The sequence below is a fragment of the Cucurbita pepo genome, chromosome LG12 (assembly GCF_002806865.2).
Source record: "Cucurbita pepo subsp. pepo cultivar mu-cu-16 chromosome LG12, ASM280686v2, whole genome shotgun sequence".
Classification (NCBI taxonomy): domain Eukaryota; kingdom Viridiplantae; phylum Streptophyta; class Magnoliopsida; order Cucurbitales; family Cucurbitaceae; genus Cucurbita; species Cucurbita pepo.
In genome coordinates, this window is record NC_036649.1 from 949,347 (window position 1) to 970,093 (window position 20,747).

Below are 20,747 nucleotides of genomic sequence, written 5' to 3' on the forward strand. Positions count from 1 at the left end.
TGATCAAGTTGTCAAAAGGGTGTGAGTTCATGGAACGGGAACTGTTAACATAGGAACGAGTAGCGTTGTCATCGAAAGTTCAAATATCTCATATACTCTCACTACCTAATCTAAAGTTCAAATATTTCATTAAATGCTCATGAGCCGATACTCACACGGTAGGTAGACTGTCAACCCCAACACAAACAACAACAAGCTTCTTCATCGTAAAATATTTAAAACTACGCTACTCGAGGAAAATTATTGTAACAACTTATATCATATTCTAATTGAATTCAAAAAGACTTTACTTCGTTCAATACACGAGTTAAGTTGGTTTTTATTATCATTTTAAAAAATACTACTTATCCACGTATATGTTGCGCATCATTAACTGTGAGATCCCACATTAATTGGAGAGAACAACGAAACATTTCTAATAAGGGTAAAGAAACTTCTCCCTAGTAGACGTGTTTTAAAACCATGAACCCGATGGCAATACGTAACATGCAATATCGGCTAGTAATAGACTTAAGCTTTTACAAATGGTATTAGAGATAGATACCGAACAGTGTTTGCCCGTGAGGACGCTAGCCATTAAGGAGGTGGATTATGAGATCTCACATCGATTGGAGAGAACAACGAAACATTTCTTATAAGGGTAGAGAAAGTTCTCCCTACTATACACGTTTTAAAACTGTAAACCTGATAGCAATACTTAACAGGCAAAAGCGGACAATATCTGCTGGCAGTAAACTTATATTTTTACAAATGGTATTAGAGATAGATATCGAACAGTGTTTGCCCGTGAGGACGCTAGCCATTAAGGAGGTGGATTATGAGATCCAACATCAGTTAGAGAGGAGAACGAAACATTCTGTATAAGAGTCCGAATACATCTCCTAGTAAACGCGTGAAAACCTATCCCTAGCAACCGTATTTTAAAAACCATGAGATTAACGGCAATAAGTAATGAGCCAAATCAAACAATATCTACTAACGATAGACTTGACATAATAATTTTAAAAAGTAAGGTTACCGAACGTATATAACTTGGCTTTCGATGTCTCCCCTATTCCTGCCCTTTAAAGAAAAGTCTTCCCATTTCCATCCCATTCATTACAATCACACAACAAAACACATTGAAGCTTCAAAATTATGTGAAAGAACTTTCATTACAATCACATAACCTCCAACCTCAAGAACATAGAAGAGTAACCAAAGCAACAAAATGAAATGATCATATGAGTGTTCAGAGTTCCAAAAAGAGTCCTACAGAAAAGATAAACATAACCCTCCTCCTTCATAATCTATGATGTTTTCGACTTCTGATTCTTCCTCACAACTTGCTTCCTCGGGTACGAATTCTTCATACCGATGAAGAACAGCAACGCTCCCAACAATGCCAGATTCTGCATAATATCAACCACACAACCTTATGATCCATTCCATATCTTAGCCCGAATCAATTTCGTATCTTTACATTGACCGAGTTATCACGTTTTTTCTTTATTTAGCTTGTATTAAGATACAACTATGATCTCAAGCTTCTGTAGTTAGGCCATTAAACAATCAGATTCATCATTCATGCTACATTAGTTCAATTACCTGAGTGAATTTCACAAAAAGTTGGTTGAATTCCTTCTTCTCAACGTCGTAGTTGTAGAAATCGTACAAGATCGGTGCAGTTATGGCCTGATGCAAGATCTACCCAGCAAGAACATTCAACAATTCAAATTGGTAAACGAATGAATATTGGTTTATAAAATTTGATATCATATCATACCAGAAGAAAGGCTCCAATGGAGCTGTTGAAGATGAACAGCAGGCTTCCAAGGCCCTTCAGCGCAATGGCACCAGCCACAACATGTAGGATCTGTTGAAAATGGATGGAAATTAAAGAACAATCGCCATGAGAAACATGAGAAACACCGTGAGCATTTCCTCACCTCAACTTTGGGGAAATCCAACCCAGTATGAGATTCAAAATTGCGAGAGAAAACGTTGAATTTTGGATTCAGATACTTGGCCGCCGCTCCTCCATCGGTACCAAAATCATTGAATCTGAAGAACAAAAATGAAATCAAGATCCAAAACAGTTCATCCCCTGCAGAAACATTCCAGAGAGAAACAAACAGAGTCCAAATTTTCCAAGAACTAACACATAGTTCAAACAAAATAGAAAGACTCCCATCATTTCCACTCACAGATCTGAGCTCATAACAAGAAGAAACAACAGAATCTACCATGATTACATAACTGAAAAGGTTCATGAACTAAAACCCTAAATGAGGGGTTTTCAAATACACATTTAGAAAGTGACCCTACATCTGAAAATTCAAATGTCCAGTGAAGAAACCTCAGAATAGTCAAAAAAAAGCAACAAAATGAAGTAGATCTGAGTTGCTTACTCTTGCCAAGCAGAGAGAACGAAGACGGAGACGAAGAGAACTCTTCCGACAAACGAAACGAAAGCCATTTCCGTCACAAAAACAGCTCCGATTCCGACAGAGATTTCGAAACCGAAACAAGAGGAGAAGAAGAAGAATAGAAACTTCAAAAGAGAAAAACAGGGAAACCTTCTCTTCTCTCGATGTCTGTAAAACTTCTCCTTTCGCCGCCTTCGGTTCTTCTTCTCCTCTCTTAAATCTAAACTCGGCGCTCGAAATAATCTCTTACAAGTTTCACTCGCGCGACTGTAGAATTCATCCGTACTCGCTTCAAAATTGACTTTGCTGACTTACCCCTTGCCTCCACGTACTCCAACCAATCGTATTCGTTCAATTTGCAACAAGTCAGCCACGTGGCAGTATGATTGAGCAACTTCATTTTTAATGCTACTTTTCCCATTTATTATGGAGAAAATTAAAAAATTTATTAGACTAATTAATATAAAACTTTAAAACTTTAAATATTTAAATTAATAAAAATACCTTTACAAAAAAAATTTATGGTCAATTTAAAAAAAATTAAAAGTATTTTTTAAACCTTTTTTAATTTAAGAGTATTATTGAACCTTAATTCAAAATTAATTGAATATATATAGTAATTTACCATTATAGGCTTAAGAATAATGGGATATTTAAAATTTATTTTATTTTATTTTATTTAGATCTAATTTTCTTTACATTAATTAATGCCCATTATTTTCCTTGTTTTTTTTTTTTTTCAACTAACTATTATTTATTTATTAAAAAATTGAGAGTTTATGCGTTTAGATCGTGGCTTAGAACTTCTACACATTTAATATTAATTCATGCTATAATAGTCGTTTACTTTGTAATATAATAAATTAATACAAAACATTTTCATTCGAATTGTTTTTTAAAATAATATATTAAACGACGTGTTTAGAAGTAATTTTGAAATAATTAAAATCAATTTTATCAATTTTATAATTTATTTTTACGATATTAAGATTCCATTTAAAAATATAAAATTTTTAACTTAAATTATATTTTAATGATTAAATACCTATTTTTTACTATGAGCAATTTTATATTAGATGAATTTATAAGAATTTTTATAAGGTATCGAAGACAAAATATACTGAAAATACTCATGTTGTTATGAAAATAGTTTACGAAGCAAGAAGTAGATAACGTAGCTATGTAATTTTGAATACCGATTCAAATTCATTATTTTCCTAACCCACGTCATTCATAAAATATATTATTTTTTAATTAATTAATTAATTAATTAATTTGTGATTAAATCTAAAAAAATAATATAAAATGAAAACGTTGGGAAAACAGGCCTTTAAAAAATGATGTCGACCAGCTATAAACACAAAGCACGTGATGCACGTGATCTGAGTAGCCGACCGAAACTTTGTCGTTTTAGAACCCACAACTCCACAACTTCCTTTTCCTTTTTTTTGTTTTTCTTCTTTTCTATTATTTTATTAAATATACAAAATAAAATATTCGAATATTTAATTTTTAATTTGAGATTATATATCTCAATCAACCGAGTTATAGTCCAGATTGAACGTACGACCAAACATGCCGAGTTAAGATCTACTCAAAAAAAAATTATTATTAAATTATAAATTTTATTCCCAAATGTTGTATTTGTATATTAGAATTTCAATTTTAAGGCATTATAAAAAAATTAAAATTTATATTTAATATATTCATGAAATTTTTAAAACAAATCATATATTAGATACAAAATCAAACATAGAAAATATTTTCTTAAATTTCATTAATATATGTGAAAATTTAAAAAATTATTATAAATTTTTTAAAAGCTCAAACATTTATTAAATACAATACCCCAACCACTTTAATTAAATTAAATATAAAAATTTAATAAATTAATTAAAAATTGCATTCCACTCAAGGTTTAAAAAAAATAATGACCAATGGGTAGGTGAAGCCAAGTTGGATTGTTAAATAGCACACGTTGAGTTGTTCTTAAGTGAACTCAAATTTGTATCCATAATTCCCCCAACTCTCTCTATTATGCCCTATTTAATGCTCTTCAATAAGACCATTATAAAGATTTCAAGGACAGATCTCACCGTGTCCGTGTCAATGTAATCAAACTGATCATTGAATTAGATTGTACAAACTCGGATTCATTAGATACATATAAGATTTTGCATGAATCTTATACTATCGAGTAAGTACGAGAAGAAGACTGAAGTGCTTTGATTGCAATAGCTAGTGTTGAGTTGATCACGTATGTGAGATTGCATATCAATTGGAGAGAGGAACAAAACATTCTTTATAAGAGTGTCGACCCCTAGCAGATGCGTTTTGAAAATCTTGAAGAGAAACCCAAAAGGTCAAAGAGGACAATATTTGCTGGCGCTTGGGCTGTTACAAATTCTATTAGAGCTAGACATTAAGCAATGTGCCAGTGAAGACGCTAAGCTTTCGAGGGGTGAATTCTAAGATTTCACATCGGTTGAAGAAAGAAACGAAACATTCCTTATAAGGGTATGAAAAACTCTCCCTAATAGACACATTTTTAAACTACGAAGTGGACAATGAAGAGAAACCCAAAAGGGAAAGTTGAAAGAGGACAATGTCGGCTAGCGCTTGAGTTGTTACAAATGGAATTAGAGTAAGACATCGAGCAATGTGTCAGTGAAGACGCTGAGCTCTCAAGAGGGGTGAATTGTGAGATTCCACGTCGGTTCAAGAGATGAACAAAACATTCTTATAACTTTATAAGGGTGTGAAAAACTCTCCCTAATAAAGACACATTTTAAAACTACAAAGCTGACTATGATACGTAACGGACCGAAATGAAAATAATTCTTCTATATACTTACAATTGAGCATTATTGCAAATTATATCCAACAGGGATTGATGGGGGCCGGGTAAAAGAGGAGTACATGAATTAATAGATACCACATCTGAATGACGGTAATCACGAAATTTTGATGGTTAAAAAATCTTAAAAGAAATTGTCGTTATTACTTATATTAACGAGATTAAACACATAAATTTGTCGTTATTATTTATATTGACTGACCTCCTGAAAATGTACGTGAATTAGAACAATTTGAACTTTCGACTTTGAGTGAACAAGTACGGGTCAATTATCATCGAGTTCTGTAAATAAATTATAATTTTAAATAAGAAGAAAATCATGAATTAATTTTATAGAAACTCTAATTTAATATAAATAAATAAATAAATAATATATATATTAGCATTACTGTTTGGGCGTTTAATTTTACGATTTTAGGCTTCTCTTCTATAATTTCCGCCCCCGTTGGAGTTTATCGGAGCTCTGAGTTTCCGATCCCACCAGCGCCAAGGTTCAGATCAGCCCTTCGTTTTCTCTCTTTCTCTCTAAAATGGGGTTCTTCTCTTTCCTTGGAAGGGTCCTCTTTGCCTCGCTGTTCATCCTCTCCGCCTGGCAAATGTACTATCTCTCTCTCTCTCTTTACATTTTCAGATCGGACTGTATTATCTCTATGTTCTTTCAATCTGGTTATTTTTGTTGTCTTCTACTGTAGATCTGCTAATTTTGATCGTATTTCTGTGTTTGTTTGTTCTTCTGATGATCGATTTTAGGGGTTTTGTAATCGGCGCTGTAGTGTGTGACTTTGTCTGTGTTTTCACTGATGTTTGACGATATTTGTCGCATTAGTTTTCCAATCGTAAAGATTATTGCTCTTTTTTTTTGGGATTTATATTCTGATTGTTGATCTTGCCTTTTTTTTTTTTACCATTTTGGACGGTTTGAATGTGATTTTTTTGAAATCAGGAGTGAAGGTTTTTCGGAAATGGAAGGGGATTAAGGGATAAACAGAGTTTAGTTTTTGTATTAGTGAGGAATGGAGAGTTTTTACCAATTTTTCTTCGCTGGATATTGACCTATTGCTTCTTGAGATTCGATTTGGAATGTTGGACGTTGTGATGAATTCTTAAGAAGCTGTATTTTTAGTTGATTCCTGAGGACCCACTTCACTTTTGGGTCATTCTTAATATTTGATTCATTTAAATTATGCATCACTGTGATAATTTGTTTTCAAGCTTAGTGGTTTGATAGAAGGAAATTATCAGATTGTTTTAGGTTCTTGATTTCTTTTTCTTTTTGTGTGTGTTTTCAACGAGATGGAACTTTCTAAATCCTTTTCTAGGAATCAATCTTAATTAAGAAAACAGGTCGAAAAGGTTTTCAAATTTCATCTTTCAGGCAATACAAGTGCAGTGTTGCTTAACTTGTGTTAGATAGATTTACATTTCGCTTATTTCTACGCTCTGTGATTTGAAGATTGGATCGGGTCTTCTTCTTCATTGTGAAAAAGTTAATCGAGTCGAACATTACTCGGGCGATCATGAAAAATTAGAATATAAAGGAAATCTAATACGTCCAACATACAATGAAATGAAGGATTTCTATGTTGTCTTCTTTTTTCTTGTTAAATTCCAATGTGCCTGTAAATATTGTTTTCTATCACTCGGTTTCTGGGCCATAATCATTTTGTAGGAGAGATGGCCGAGTGGTTGTAGGCGTTGCATTGGAATTGCTATGTAGGTTTTTGTTAGGAAAACAATTCTATTAGACCTTCTCGGTAAAACAGATCAAACTTATTGTTATCAAAATGATTTGAACAGGCTTTAGCCTCTTTAGGGGTTATTACTTCCTTGGTAGCTCAACACCTGTACTCTTTACCCCTGCTTATGCAAAACTCGTGGCTAATGACTTGGCTGGATTCTGTGCTCTCTGGCCTCATGTTAAGTTAAATACAGGAGGAATAAGATCGAACTTTCAAGTTTGTGTTTATGTTGACCTCGATAAGGCGTCTATTGTTAGGTTCAATGAATTTGGCACTGATGGTGGACCTGCTGCAAAGGAACTCATTCCGAAGATGTACACTCTTAGGAGAAACGTCTCCGCTCGATTTGGATTCGACCTACCCGTTATCGACGTGAGTTTCAGTTCTTCTGTGGATTGAACTGCTGAACCTTCATACCCTTTTCTCATTTGTACTCAGATTATGAGTTTGTTCTACAGGTTTCCCATTTAGTTGCTGCGTTTTTGTCTCTTAAAGGCATTGGTGGCCTTCTCTTTGTATTTGGGAGTCCAATTGGAGCTTATCTTCTGGTAGAATTTGCTTTGCCTCCTTTTGTTGATGCCTTTATTACTTCAAGTTGCTTTCAGTTTGTTCTTATTCCCATTATAGCAGCCAAGCTTGTTTGTTTATGCAGCTTCTCTACTTGGCAATTAGCACACCAATTCTGTATGATTTTTTCAACTATGGTCGTGACAAGTCCCAATTCAGTATACTAATGAATGATTTCTTATTGGTGAGTTGAGCAAATTTGTTTGCACTAAGCCAATTCATTCGTGTTCTTGCAAACGTCATATATTTCGTTGCTTCTTTTTCGTTTTGCAGCACGTGGCACTTGCTGGTGCATTGCTCTTCTTCATCGGAACAAAGAACTCGATTTCGAGGAGGCAACAGAAGAAGAAGGCACACAAAGCCAAAACGAACTAGAAATGTAAGACAAGCCATTTCTTTAACTCGAAATCGTACCATTCCTTTCCATTCCTTTCACTCAGGTTGGGGCTCAGATCGAAAAGCTTCTTATTTAATAATCCTTTTTGTGATGATAGATTTACTCATTTAGGAATTTCAGTTCTCTATTGACTGTCGAATGTTGTTGTTGGAGTTCATTACAGTCAAATATGAAGGGATTTAGACACATGTTCTTCTCCATTCAAACTGTTTTCAGAGGATTAGAATCTTTTATTCAATTAACCTTATTTGTAGACTATATGTTGGTGTGCATCTTTTTGGATGTTGATAATTTTTCTGGAGAATCATCTAACCATATTTTGAATAATCTTGTAAGTCTCGTATCAACGAACATGCTTTCGAATCGAATCGAACCATCATTTACGATCTCTGCAATCATTTTGATTTCTATCATGTCTGCCATTCATTAGGAATCTATCATCCATTTATCTGTGAGATTGAAGTGTAGGAATAGTTTCTGATCCTCATGAAGCTCACCATTCTCTGATTTATCTTTGAAAAGTTCATAAACTTTAATCGTGTTCCTACTATCGACGAAATAGTGATATGATGGTTAGAAATGTTATTCGATATGAGTCAATATTCTTTTCAAGGTTAGATATCGAGTCAATCAAGTCTAAATATGAGCAAAATCGAAACTCAAACTATGAGTCGGGTTAGGTTAGAATAGAGTCATACTTTCTAAGGTAGAGATGATTTAGTTCTTGGAACTTGTAGGTGAATGTATCGGTTTAGACGTTCCAAGTTCGAACTTTTGAGTGAGCTCAATACCAAAAATCCTTGATATCTCTCGAGAATGAATCTTGGGGTGGGTGTGACGTATGAGCGCCTTTATTGTGATGTAGATTTATGTAAATAAAATGATTTATAAAATTTACGTAAATTAGTAATTAAGTTGTGACATCTAAATTACGTTTTATAATTAGGGCTAAGGAGCAATTTGTAAATCACTTGAAAATTAAGGACCATTTGGAATATTTAACTTTGTTTTTTTTTTGGATTTCGTTTTCAAAATTATTCCTGGCCTGTGGTGTTCCGATCAACAAATATCCGCCATACACGTGTACTCTTATCTCAACTTTTTCCAAAGGTTAACGTTTGACCTCGTCCGTTAATATGTAACGTCAAGATATATGACACCGTCGTAACGTCGTTACCGACAAGTCAATCTGATGCCACGTCGGATTCCTCACTGTCACAGCCATACGCTCACGCCACCCTTGTCTGCCACGTGTTTAATCTGTCTCTCGTATGGCAATTATTACTTAATTATTAGTCATTTAATTATAAGGAGGTGGATTAATTATTAAATTCCATAAATATTTATAAAGGGAGGGGAAATAAAAAAATACGAATAAATATTTTTGTTTGAATTTTTAGTATTTGTTGAGAATTTGAATAAAGTTTTTCAACCAAAAAATAAAATTGGTCAAAAGCGAGATTGGAATCCCTTGTGTCTTATGCCCACATTTTATTCCTTTAAACAAAAACATCAAGTTAAGAATATCTCCTTGTTTCTAGATTTTTCCACTCTCATTATCCACATCCACTTTATTACATTCTTTTTCAAAAATCTTAGAAACCCATATAAAAAAAATAAATAAATACATCATGTCGTTCGTGTCGTAGCTTTTTGAATGTCTAATAATGTCAGATTCTACATCGATTGAGAAGAGAAATGAAGCATTCGGGTGTGAAAATCTCTCTCTAACAGACGTGTTTTAGAACTTTGAGGGGAAGCCCTTGAAATGAACATATCTCCCAGCAGGAGCAGAGAAAGACGAAAAAAGCCTAAACAGAACAATATTTACTAATGGGGACTAAAAAGGATAATGTCAATAAATCTTAAAAGGAAATTACTAGTGGGGACCAAAGAGGACAATGTCAGTAAATCTTAAAAGAAAAACCCAAAAAGAACAATATATAGTAACCAAAAAGAACGATGATAGGAAACCGTAGAAGGGAAAGTAAAAAAATGACAATATGAGGACCAAAAAGGACAATGATAGAAAACCCTGGAACGAAAAGTCCAAAAAAGACAATATCGACTGGTGGGAACAAAGAAGAACAATGCAAGTAAACCGTTGAAGGGAAAACTCAAGAAGGACAATATTGGTAACGGAGACAAAAAAGAGCAATATCTCCTTGCAGGAAAAGCCAAACCACCCTTGAAAGAAAAGATCGACTAGTATTCGAACGAATCTTTGATTAGTTCACGTTGAACTAAAAAAGATGCGATTTTTTATTCTTTGAAACACAAAATATGAAAAAAACTTAAAAGTTACAAAAGTTGAAAAGAAGTGAAGCACTAAATGTTGCATCCCACATGCCCATGCCTATGCCTGATGCCTGATGCCTGATGCCTGATGCCTGATGCCTGATGCCCCCTTTATAATTACCTCTCCTCCTCTGCCTCATCCTTATCTTCTTCTTCCCCTTTAACCCTCAAATTCCCTCTCCCTTCCCTCATGCCTGATTCCCACAGACGAACCTCCACTCCCCCCGGTGCCTCTCGCCGCCATCCGCCGCCGCAGCAGCAGCCAGGCTGCTTCCGGAGCCGGGCGCCAGCGTCCCTGCAAATCAACCGCCCCGATTGGAAGGTCGCCATCCCTCTCTTGACCCCGCTCGTCTCCCCATCATCACCCAAAGAAATACAAACTTGGGCGCCTAATTCCGGCGAAGGATCCTCCAATTCTTCAAATCATAAAGAATCGGAGCCGGAGAAGCCGCCGGTTTTTAAGAAATGGCAGCATCCGGCCGCCCCTTTTCAGTACGATTCCGGCCCTATGGATCCCAGATTCGTCCCTGCTTAGATTTTTTGTTGTTGTTGTTCTAATAAACTCTTCGATCTATGAAATTTGAATGCCAATGAAAATTGTAATTATTATTATTATTTTTTTTAGTGATTGAAGTGATTGAAGAGAGATGGAAATATGATGAATGATTGGGATATCATTAATTACTTTTTAATGCGTTCATCATTAATCATTTCACAATCATTGTGACTGAATAAATTAATATTGTATAAAATTTATAATTTGGGATGTGCATGTATGTAACCATTCATTGCTTACTCGAACACGTTTATTAAGAATTGACCCGTGACCCATTTCTGCATACTGGGTTGAACAATGTTGACAAAATGAATAGCAATCTCAGCTCATGGGATGGAGCACAGTGTTGTTACACTCGTGTCATTGGACATTGTGCACCATGACACACGCATGTGCAATGGGGTTGCTCACTCAAACCATGGGGCCAAGGAGTCGTCGGGTGTCTGATTGACACCAAGTTTGGTGAATTTTCACGTTTCACTTATAAAAAATTAATTTCAAAGCTGTTTATCGAAACTCACACCGGAACTCTATCCAACTTTTTTTAAGCTTGTCTCAACACTCTCGACAATATCTTTACTTACGATCTTAGTTTTATCTTAGCTTGACTATCATCCACACTCCTTTTGGTGTGTTAAGATGATGCACCGTCCTCCTTCATCGCATTACGACACTTATCTTTCTCAACACTCACATAGCAGGATGGATGCCACTCCCATGTTTCATTTTAACAAACTATACATAGAATTACAACATACTCACTTTTTAATAAGACTATGATACCATACCATAACTACTCGTACAAGATGATACTCTTAACATATTAGATATAGATGGGTTGGCTACCCACTATGTTGAGGTGTGACTCGATGATTTAATGTGGTGGCCAAACACAAACTATTCGCGTATTTATCAGATATGTTTAAGATATTGATACAGTTTGAATCGTCAATATTCAAAATTAAGGGAAAAAGAAACAAAAAAAAAAAATCATAATTTTATTTTCCGTTTTTAAAGTAAAATGTATTGTTTGGCCCATATTTTCTTCATAGAAACCTCCCCTCCGTCCTCCACGAGAGAAAATTCTATCGAACTCAATTTAATCCGTACATTTTATGTTGAATTATCAATTTATGAATTGAGTTGATTCATGATTTTCTTAAAATTAGTTCGTTTTGAGCTAAACAAACTCATAAATTATATACAAGAAAAAAAAAATTATTCAACTCAATCTAAATATTTTACATTTCGTTCGGGTTGGGCTTATTGGGTTCATTATCTAATAATAATTACTCGATTTGAAAAGATTTACAACCCAAATAACTAAGTTGAGCTTAACAAATGTATCAACTCAACCCGCGAACACCTATGATGTTGATAAGCGACAGAACACTGTATTAAATAAAATTTAGATAAATGACACGATCCACTATTTACTTAGATGACGATATAAAAAACGGAACAAAATTTGAAATGAACCATAGATATGGGTCGGGTTGAGTTAGTCGAGTTAAAAGTGGTTGATACCAAGGAGAAAGCTACAAACACAAAATCACAACTTGGAAGTTGTAAACATATTCCCCCAAACTACAAACTATTGGGAACCAAATTGTTGCCCATATATTCTCCAAACACAACCTTCCTTGCTTCCTAAAATGCAAATAAAGGTCGAATAATCCATTTTTACGTCCGGGTTCTATCCATACGACCCCTAAACGTTCTCAGTTTCATCGAATCAGATACTAAACTTAACGAATCGTTGTTTGTTTAAAAAAGTGTTGCAGTTTTTACTCTCCATTAATAATATTATTTATTTTCTTTTATTAGGTGAACCTAAAAGGTTTAAATATGGATTAGTTTAACCAAATTCCAATTTTTTTATATAATTAAATTAAAAATAAATTAAGTTGGACAAATCAATTGAAAATTTTGATTACTTGTCGTCTTAAAGTTGAATTTGTTTATATTTTTTTGGATTTACACGAACAACCAATCACGAACCAACACGTGTATGATTGAGAATAATATATTTGATGATAATAATTTAATTAAAATATCTTATAAGAACAAAATTAGTCGATAATAATTCTACTTCATCCCTATCAAATAATTATTTTAGTACATGATCTCGACTAAGATTTGAATTTTGAATTCAGCTCTTAATAGCTCTAACGTTATGTTACGACATAATCCAACAAGTCAACACAAGTTTTTCTAGCATGTTTTGTCTTCACTCGATTGCTTTCTACGACAATTTCTAGAAGAAAAAAAACGTTTAACTTTGAAATTCTTACGATTGAGCCATTGAAAAAAAATATACTCTTTTAAACATTTTTTAACCATCATATCCTCGGGATCACTCTTTTTCAGATATGATTTCATATTCAAACGTCACATCTATCTTTAAATATAACTTTAATGGTCGAGATATGATGGGGAAGACGTTATTCCGATAATGATTTTGACGCAATAATATCATGTTATCAAATCAATCATAATGGAAAACAAAAGGAGAGACACAAAAATTGAAAGGCTGAAGATGAAAAAGAAGTTTGTTTGGTCCCTTTCCTCTTTCTCTAAAGGGACACCCATTTCAATAATGATGCTTTTGCTTCAAACTCTTTGCATTCAATTGCATGCTTGCAAACCCACTTTTATTACGAATTTGCCCTTTTCTCTTTCTCGATTTCTCGAGTTTTCTACGTAATTTTTCTTCTAATTTCTTAGTTGTTTATCTGTTTATCCGAACATTTTAGCAGTGTAGTGTAATGGATTAAGCCCATCGCACTTCGACCTATTACGTATCGCTGTCAACCTTATGATTTTAAAACACATCTATTAAGGAGAGGTTTCTATACCCGTATAGAAAATGTTTCATTCCCTTCTCGAGTCCCGACCCACTTTCTTTTTGTCACTATTTGGTTGCTATTTTGCTAGGAAAAAAATATATATTTATTTCCAAAAAAAAATACCTAATCCCACTCAATTTCTCCACTTTTGACCAAATTTCTCTCTCCTACTATTATTATTTTAATTTTTTTTTTGAGTCAATAGTTAATATAAATCCCAATCAAAGCCTTTGACATATTAGATTTTTTTATTTTATTTTATAATTTTTTTTTCCCTTTTGGGTTCCATATTAATTGATCAAAAGGCAAACAAAATTAAATAAAATATAAAAGAAAAAAGCTAGAAAGTTCCAACATGTTGGAAGGACTCGTGTAAGTTTGTGGGGATAGTCTTGTCGAGGGAATGTTAAGACATCAAACACTAAGTCTAAATTTCAAATCTTGGGTATGGATCGTTATAAATGGTACTAGACATTCGACAAAATTGGAATGCCTAGAGAAGATTAGCACAGTCTCTGCACAAAGATGATTAGTATAAATCGAAAAATCATTCAAATCATGGACATGGGTCGTTACAAAAATTGTGTCTACTGTGATCGAAACTTGGAATGAATTAAAACTTTAGAAAGTGGAAATGGTTGGAATAGTTGAACAAGATCATTCACTTTCCAATGGTTAACTGCTCGTTAATCAAAGTCATAAAGATATAAAGATTCATAGTTCAAAAAAGAAAAAGTACGCACCCAAATCATCAATAAACTTTGAGAAATGGATGAAATAAAAATACGATAATGTTATGAATTTAGAAGGAAAGGGGGCGCAAGTGATCTACAAATCCTCTGTTTTTCCTTTTCAAATCCACAAATTGGAAGAATTTTCAAAAAAGAAGTCAAAAGTACGAACCGAATCGCTAAAATTCACAACAAAAACAATCACACACAGCTGGGTTTTGCTTTGTTTTCTCAATGAGGAGCTCCGCGCCGCCCTTAGAGCTCAGAATTAATGCGACCCCATGAGTTATTTTCCACTCCCCAACTGTTCGATTGTTCTAATTTGTTGTTCTTCAGATTTTCAGGTCACTTGGGTTCACCTTAATTTCTTCGAGCTTTTGAAGATTACTCTTGGTGGGTCGATTTCTTCTGGGTTTTCATTGATACCCAGATCTTGAAGAGGAGCAATGGTTGCAGAGCCTTGGATTGTCAAAATGGGTAACCAGGTTAGCGCTAATCTCAAAAACGCCCTCCTCGAGCCTTCTAAGAACAAGAACAATGGCAATAATAAGCAAACAATCGGTATTCTATCTTTTGAGGTTGCTAATATAATGTCCAAAACGATTTACCTTCATAAATCTCTGTCTGATTCTGCCATTTCTAAGCTCAAGAACGAGATCTTGAGCTCTAATGGTGTTAAAAACCTTGTCTCTTCTGATGATGTTCATCTTCTTGAGCTTGTGGTTCTTGAGAAGCTTGAGGATTTGAACCGTGTGGCTAATGTGGTATCTAGGCTTGGTAGGAAGTGTTCTCAACCTGCGCTACAAGGGTTTAAACATGTGTATTTGGATATCATTAATGGAGCTATAAATGTGAAGGAATTGGGGTTTTTGGTTAAGGATATGGAAGGGATGATGAGGAAAATGGAGAGGTTTGTGAATGTTACAGCGAATTTGTACACTGAAATGGAGGTTTTGAATGAATTAGAACAGGCTGCTAAGAAGTTTCAGAACAATCAGCATGAACAAACTAGAAAAGCTTATGAACAGAAACTCTTATGGCAAAAACAGGACGTGGGGCATTTGAAGGAGATTTCTTTATGGAATCAAACGTTTGATAAGGTTGTTGAATTGCTTGTAAGAACTGTTTGTACGGTTTATGCGAGGATTCATCATGTTCGGATCGATGCAGAGTCGATGGAATCGAAACGTGTGTTCATTGAGAGAGGCCATGGAGCGAGACATGGGTCGAGTTTCAAATCTCAAGTTAGCTCGAAAAGAAGCGAGGTTCCATTGTTTGATGACTTCAATTTTCCTTGTGGAACGAATCCCGGGAGGGTTCTTATGGATTGTCTTAGTTTAAGTAGTTCTGGGGATGAGGATAGTTATGTCGACCACAACGATCCGAGCTGCCAACGCTCCAGTCGTAGCATTAGGAACAGTGGCTCCAGTCAGGTGCAGTTCTCTGTTCCATTTGGAGTGGATTTAAGACAAGCAAACAGTGGAGGGAGCTTCGGGTTCAAGAGTAGGTTATTATCGGTCTATGCACCGGTTTCGACTGTCGGAGGCTCGGCTCTTGCTTTACATTATGCAAATATCATCATTGTTATAGAGAAATTGCTTCGTTATCCTCATTTAGTTGGCGACGAAGCTCGGGACGATTTGTATCAGATGCTACCAACAAGTTTAAGATCATCCCTGAAAACACATTTGAAGTCTTATGTTAAGAACATGGCTATATATGATGCTCCTCTTGCCCATGATTGGAAGGAGACACTCGATGGGATCTTGAGCTGGCTCGCTCCGTTGGCACACAACATGATTCGATGGCAAACCGAGCGTAATTTTGAGCAACATCAGATTGTGACTCGAACGAATGTCTTGCTGATCCAAACTTTGTACTTTGCCGATCGAAAGAAGACCGAGGAAGCCATATGTGAGCTTCTTGTTGGATTGAATTACATATGTCGCTACGAGCATCAGCAAAATGCATTGCTCGATTGTGCGAGTAGTTTCGACTTTGAAGATTGTATGGAGTGGCAGTTGCAATGTAAAGCTTCGTATCTTACTTGACGATGACGGTACAGGCGTCGTCGATATTTGTTTCTTTTCCTTATTGTACAGTGCATTTAGAGCAGTGATTGTTCAATAGAATTGTGAATACTGAGCAGCTTTAGAACACAGAAAGGCATGATTGATGGGGCACTTTGATTCGGCATGCTTGCTTTTGAGAGGTATGAAAGTTCTATCCACATTACTCATTTGCATCCTTCATGAAATGAAATATATCCTTTCAAAACGTTGCTAACCGCTAGCAGATATTGTCCTCCTTGGGCTTTCCCTTCCGGGCTTCCCCTCTAAGTTTGAAAAACGCGTCTTCTATGGATGTGGGATCTCACAATCCACTACCCTTCAAGACCAGTGCCTTTGTTGGCACTCGTTCCCTTCTCCAATCGACGTGGGACCTCCCAATCCACCCTACTTCGGGGCCCAGCGTTCTTGTTGGTGTTGGATGATGAAAGTTTCACATCGGCTAATTTAGGAAATGATCAGGGTTTATAATCAAGGAATACACTCTCCATTGGTATGAGGCCTTTTGAAGAAGCTCAAAGTAAAGTCATGAGAGCTTATGCTCAAAGTGGACAATATCATACCATTGTGGAGAGTCGTGTTCGTCTAATAGTTGACACACCGCCTTGTGTCCACCCTCCTTTGGGGCTTAGCTTCCTCGCTGGCACATCACCTGGTGTCTAGCTCTGATACTATTTGTAACAGTCCAAGCCCACCGCTACTAGATATTATCTTCTTTAGGGGTCTCCTTAAGAGCTTCTCCTCAAGATTTTTAAAACGTGTGAGGATCTCACGTTATTCCAAACAAGCCCCACGAGGCCCTCAAACCATCATATGCTGTCATTCCAGTCTATAAACGATCCTAACATTACATTGCTTGGTGTTGTTGTGGAGTGCTTTCTGTTGTGTCTTGAACTTGAACCTGTACAAAATTATGTATTAATCAGCAGGAAAGTTTTCATTTCAGGTGGAAAATCCCTGTTTTTCTGCACCAAGTAATTAAGCTAACCTGAATTTGGTGCTTTCTCTTGGCTATATGGTTCATTCGGGGGAGAGATCGAGCTCACTTATGTTCATAGATCTACCGTTAGCCACGTCCTTGCCCCGTTCCACAACTCGTATTTCCTTTTTTAGTGGTTATAATTTAAATATAAAACTGTAGCTTGATGTATTTAAATTACAACCGTATCTATATTATACCAAATCAATGGATGAAATATATTTCATATACAATATTTCTGCATAACTTGAGATCTCACGTCAGTTGGAGAAGGGAACAAAACATTGTGTTTTAAAATCGTGAAGCTGACAACGATACGTAATGGGCTAAAGTAAACAATGTTTATGTGATTATCTTTTGCAATATAATCAAACAAGTGAAAGGTTAACGAGATTTACACGAACCAACCTTCATTTTTTAGCATATAGTAAACACGTTTTAAAATTGTGAGATTAACGACAATACGTAACATAACAAAAAGAACTTTCTAATAATAAAAACATCTGTAATGTACGAGAAATTGTTTAAGGAGACTATTTTAATATGGATCGCGAAATATTTTGAATTCATATAAAAATAAATTATTAGACGAACATGCATTAAACGATTAAACGATTATTAAGAGACAATTATATTATAAAATTATTGAACAAACATGTCACACTTGGGTACAAAATTGTGTGTATAAATAACGTTATATTTCCATTCATTTCCCAATTTAAAGCTTTTTTTCCCCTCAAATTTTCGGTTTTTCTCAATCTGGCTAATTCCAATCCGTGGTGGGCTAGTCGGGTGGGCTTTCCGGCCACCGACCCGGTTTCTACCACCGTCGGCGGCTGCGGAACAGAGCACGACAACGATGAAGACGAGCTGAAGGAAGGTAGCGTGCTGGTTGGGAACCGCCGAACGAGAGGGCGGCCACCGGGAGCGAAAAACAAACCAAAACCCCCAATCATCGTCACGCGCGACAGTCCTCACGCGCTTCGCACGCACGTGATCGAGATCGCCGGAGGAGCCGACGTGGCGGACAGCATAAACCAATTCTCCAGCCGCCGACAACGTGGGGTTTGTGTTCTCAGCGGAAACGGCACGGTTGCCGACGTGACTCTCCGGCAATCCGCCACCGTGATCCAACTTCACGGCCTGTTCGATATTCTATCACTGAGCGGCTCTTTTCTTCCCGGTCCAGCCATCCCCTGTTCCACTAGACTCACCGTGTACCTCGCCGGTGGTCAAGGGCAGGTGGTCGGAGGGACAGTGGTGGGCCCTTTGTTGGCGGCTGGGCCTGTCATTTTGATAGCTGCTACTTTTGCTAATGCAATTTATGAGAGATTGCCTTTACAAGACGACCATGATTGCCAAGAAACAGAGGTTTCTCCGGCCGCTATAGATGGCGGAGAAGTGGAGGAGCCGCCGCCTCCGCCGCCGTATCCCCGGATGTCAACTTCAATTTACGACTTGATGACACCAAATAATGATCATGAAATGGGAATTGATAAGGTTTGGTTGGGCTCAGCTTAGTTTATAATTGTATAAAAAAAGTGTATTTTTTTTTCTTCATATTGTATCGTATTGCATTTGAATTTAATTTGACTTATAATATTAATTTCTTAAAATTGATTTTCTAACGAATTTTAAAACTCTCTCGAGCCCATTTTCTGTAATATTTTTTAAGGAATGGGACTTGAGGCTTGAGCATACGTCGTTCGTGCCAATGATAACCCAAATTCTTGTTGGCGGACTTACTCGAGGGTGAGAGTGAGTATCGTATTATCGTGTTATGAGTCTTGACAGTTGATTGAAGTATTGATATAGTTAGAACTTACTAAAATTGATCCGTACAATCTAAGTTACCGAAAATTTAATCAGATTGAAAAAAAATGTTATATCAAATACAATTGAATAAGTTAAATAATGTAGCTCAAATTTCAACGAGAAAGTTAGGACTTTGTCTTACCCAAATAAATAAAGGAAAAAGTTCGAGTTTTTTTTTGTCGGGTTCATCGAAATTAGAAAAATAGGACACCCAATTGAAGAGTGGAGCCACATAATTGAGGTGTCTTGTGACAACAAAATAGACAAAGACCCTCAATTGCCGTTTCAAAGAAGAAAAACACAAGCAAGAACAAAGTCCTATATGCTTTTAGGGCAAATTCATAGATTAAACATTATTTGTCGATAGTTTTATTTTGTGAGATCTCACATCAGTTGGAAAGGGGAATGACATTCGTTATAAGTGTGTGAAAACATTTCCCTATTAAACACATTTTAAAATCGTGAGGTTGACGACGATATGTAATGGATCAAAACTGACAATATCTGCTAGCAGCGTGCCTAAGCTGTTATAAATAGTATTAGACTCAGACACGGGGCAGTGTACAGCAAAGACGCTCGGCCTCAAGAAAGTAAATTGTGAAATCTCACATCGATTGAAAAAAGGAAACAAAGTATTCCTTATTATAAGTACGTAGAAAGTTCTTGTGAGTAGATGTATTTTAAATACTATCTATTAGTGGTGGACTTGAGCGGTTACACATTCTTAAAATGTCGAAAAGAGGGCCATTCACATGCGAAACAACGAGATGAATGGGGAAACCATTATGAATTATTTGTTTGTTTAGTCAATCAACAAGTTAGTTCTTCTTTTTGTGTCCAAAGCCATTGATTTCCCTTTTGAATAATTGATGAGATTGGGAAAGAAAGAGAATCCACCAAACCCTAATATGCATTTTTATTATTGAATGCACCCATCACAATTTACCCCTTTTAAACTCATTTCAAGTGGGGAACAAGGAGCTTTTCGCCATTGATAGGACACCATCTTAACCAAAATTTTCTACTTCAGATCTCGTCAATTTGAAACTCGAAACAAAAACGAAATATTTTATATAATGTAGTAGAAACTTTTCTCTAATAGATGCGTTTTAAAATTGTGAGACTCAGACGATATATAACAGATTAAAATGAACAATATCTACAAGTAGTGAACTTAGCTGTTACACTCCCACCAAGAGTGCCGACGAAGACAAGGAAAGCTATGGAAGATGGGTTAATTCATAGCAAATGAAAGTAAACCCTAGAATGCCACCTTAATTTGTTATGAGCTATACCATCTAACTCGTCCTACTTCTTTAGCTCGGTTCGACTATGTTCATACATATGTGAAAGTAGTAGAATAGAACGATTTAGTTCTCCTAATCTTTTTAAGTTTTAACCTAAGTACATAAATTTTCAATTTTGTAACGTATAACTCAATATCATTAGTATGATGAATTATTTCAATGGCTTACACCACCA

General features: G+C 35.7%; 5 protein-coding genes and 1 non-coding gene across 6 annotated transcripts; 5 read left to right on the forward strand and 1 right to left on the reverse strand.

The window, feature by feature from the left end:
* Window positions 1-999: 999 nt before the first annotated feature.
* Window positions 1,000-2,627, reverse strand: LOC111806479. The gene is made up of 5 exons (XM_023691818.1): window positions 2,391-2,627; window positions 1,929-2,043; window positions 1,766-1,855; window positions 1,588-1,686; window positions 1,000-1,391 (listed from the first exon to the last, which is right to left on the reverse strand). Exons 1-5 carry the CDS (start codon window positions 2,456-2,458, stop codon window positions 1,290-1,292), a joined length of 474 nt encoding a protein of 157 aa, XP_023547586.1. The 5' UTR covers window positions 2,459-2,627; the 3' UTR covers window positions 1,000-1,289.
* A 3,028-nt stretch (window positions 2,628-5,655) lies between these two features.
* LOC111806468 lies at window positions 5,656-8,236 on the forward strand. Its single transcript, XM_023691803.1, has 5 exons — window positions 5,656-5,863; window positions 7,262-7,376; window positions 7,463-7,552; window positions 7,657-7,755; window positions 7,845-8,236. Exons 1-5 carry the CDS (start codon window positions 5,796-5,798, stop codon window positions 7,944-7,946), a joined length of 474 nt encoding a protein of 157 aa, XP_023547571.1. The 5' UTR covers window positions 5,656-5,795; the 3' UTR covers window positions 7,947-8,236.
* A 2,220-nt stretch (window positions 8,237-10,456) lies between these two features.
* Window positions 10,457-10,801, forward strand: LOC111806974 (uncharacterized protein At4g14450, chloroplastic-like). Its single transcript, XM_023692529.1, has one exon. The coding sequence runs from the start codon at window positions 10,457-10,459 to the stop codon at window positions 10,799-10,801; it is 345 nt and encodes a 114-aa protein (XP_023548297.1).
* Window positions 10,802-14,125: 3,324 nt separating this feature from the next.
* Window positions 14,126-14,232, forward strand: LOC111807847. The gene has a single exon (XR_002816992.1). It is a non-coding gene; the product is annotated as a U6 spliceosomal RNA (small nuclear RNA).
* A 185-nt stretch (window positions 14,233-14,417) lies between these two features.
* LOC111807501 lies at window positions 14,418-16,550 on the forward strand. Its single transcript, XM_023693246.1, has 2 exons — window positions 14,418-14,566; window positions 14,739-16,550. The coding sequence occupies exon 2, from the start codon at window positions 14,849-14,851 to the stop codon at window positions 16,451-16,453; it is 1,605 nt and encodes a 534-aa protein (XP_023549014.1). The 5' UTR covers window positions 14,418-14,566; window positions 14,739-14,848; the 3' UTR covers window positions 16,454-16,550.
* Window positions 16,551-16,597: 47 nt separating this feature from the next.
* LOC111806975 (AT-hook motif nuclear-localized protein 20-like) lies at window positions 16,598-19,037 on the forward strand. Its single transcript, XM_023692530.1, has 2 exons — window positions 16,598-16,614; window positions 18,074-19,037. Exons 1-2 carry the CDS (start codon window positions 16,598-16,600, stop codon window positions 18,969-18,971), a joined length of 915 nt encoding a protein of 304 aa, XP_023548298.1. The 3' UTR covers window positions 18,972-19,037.
* Window positions 19,038-20,747: the final 1,710 nt, after the last annotated feature.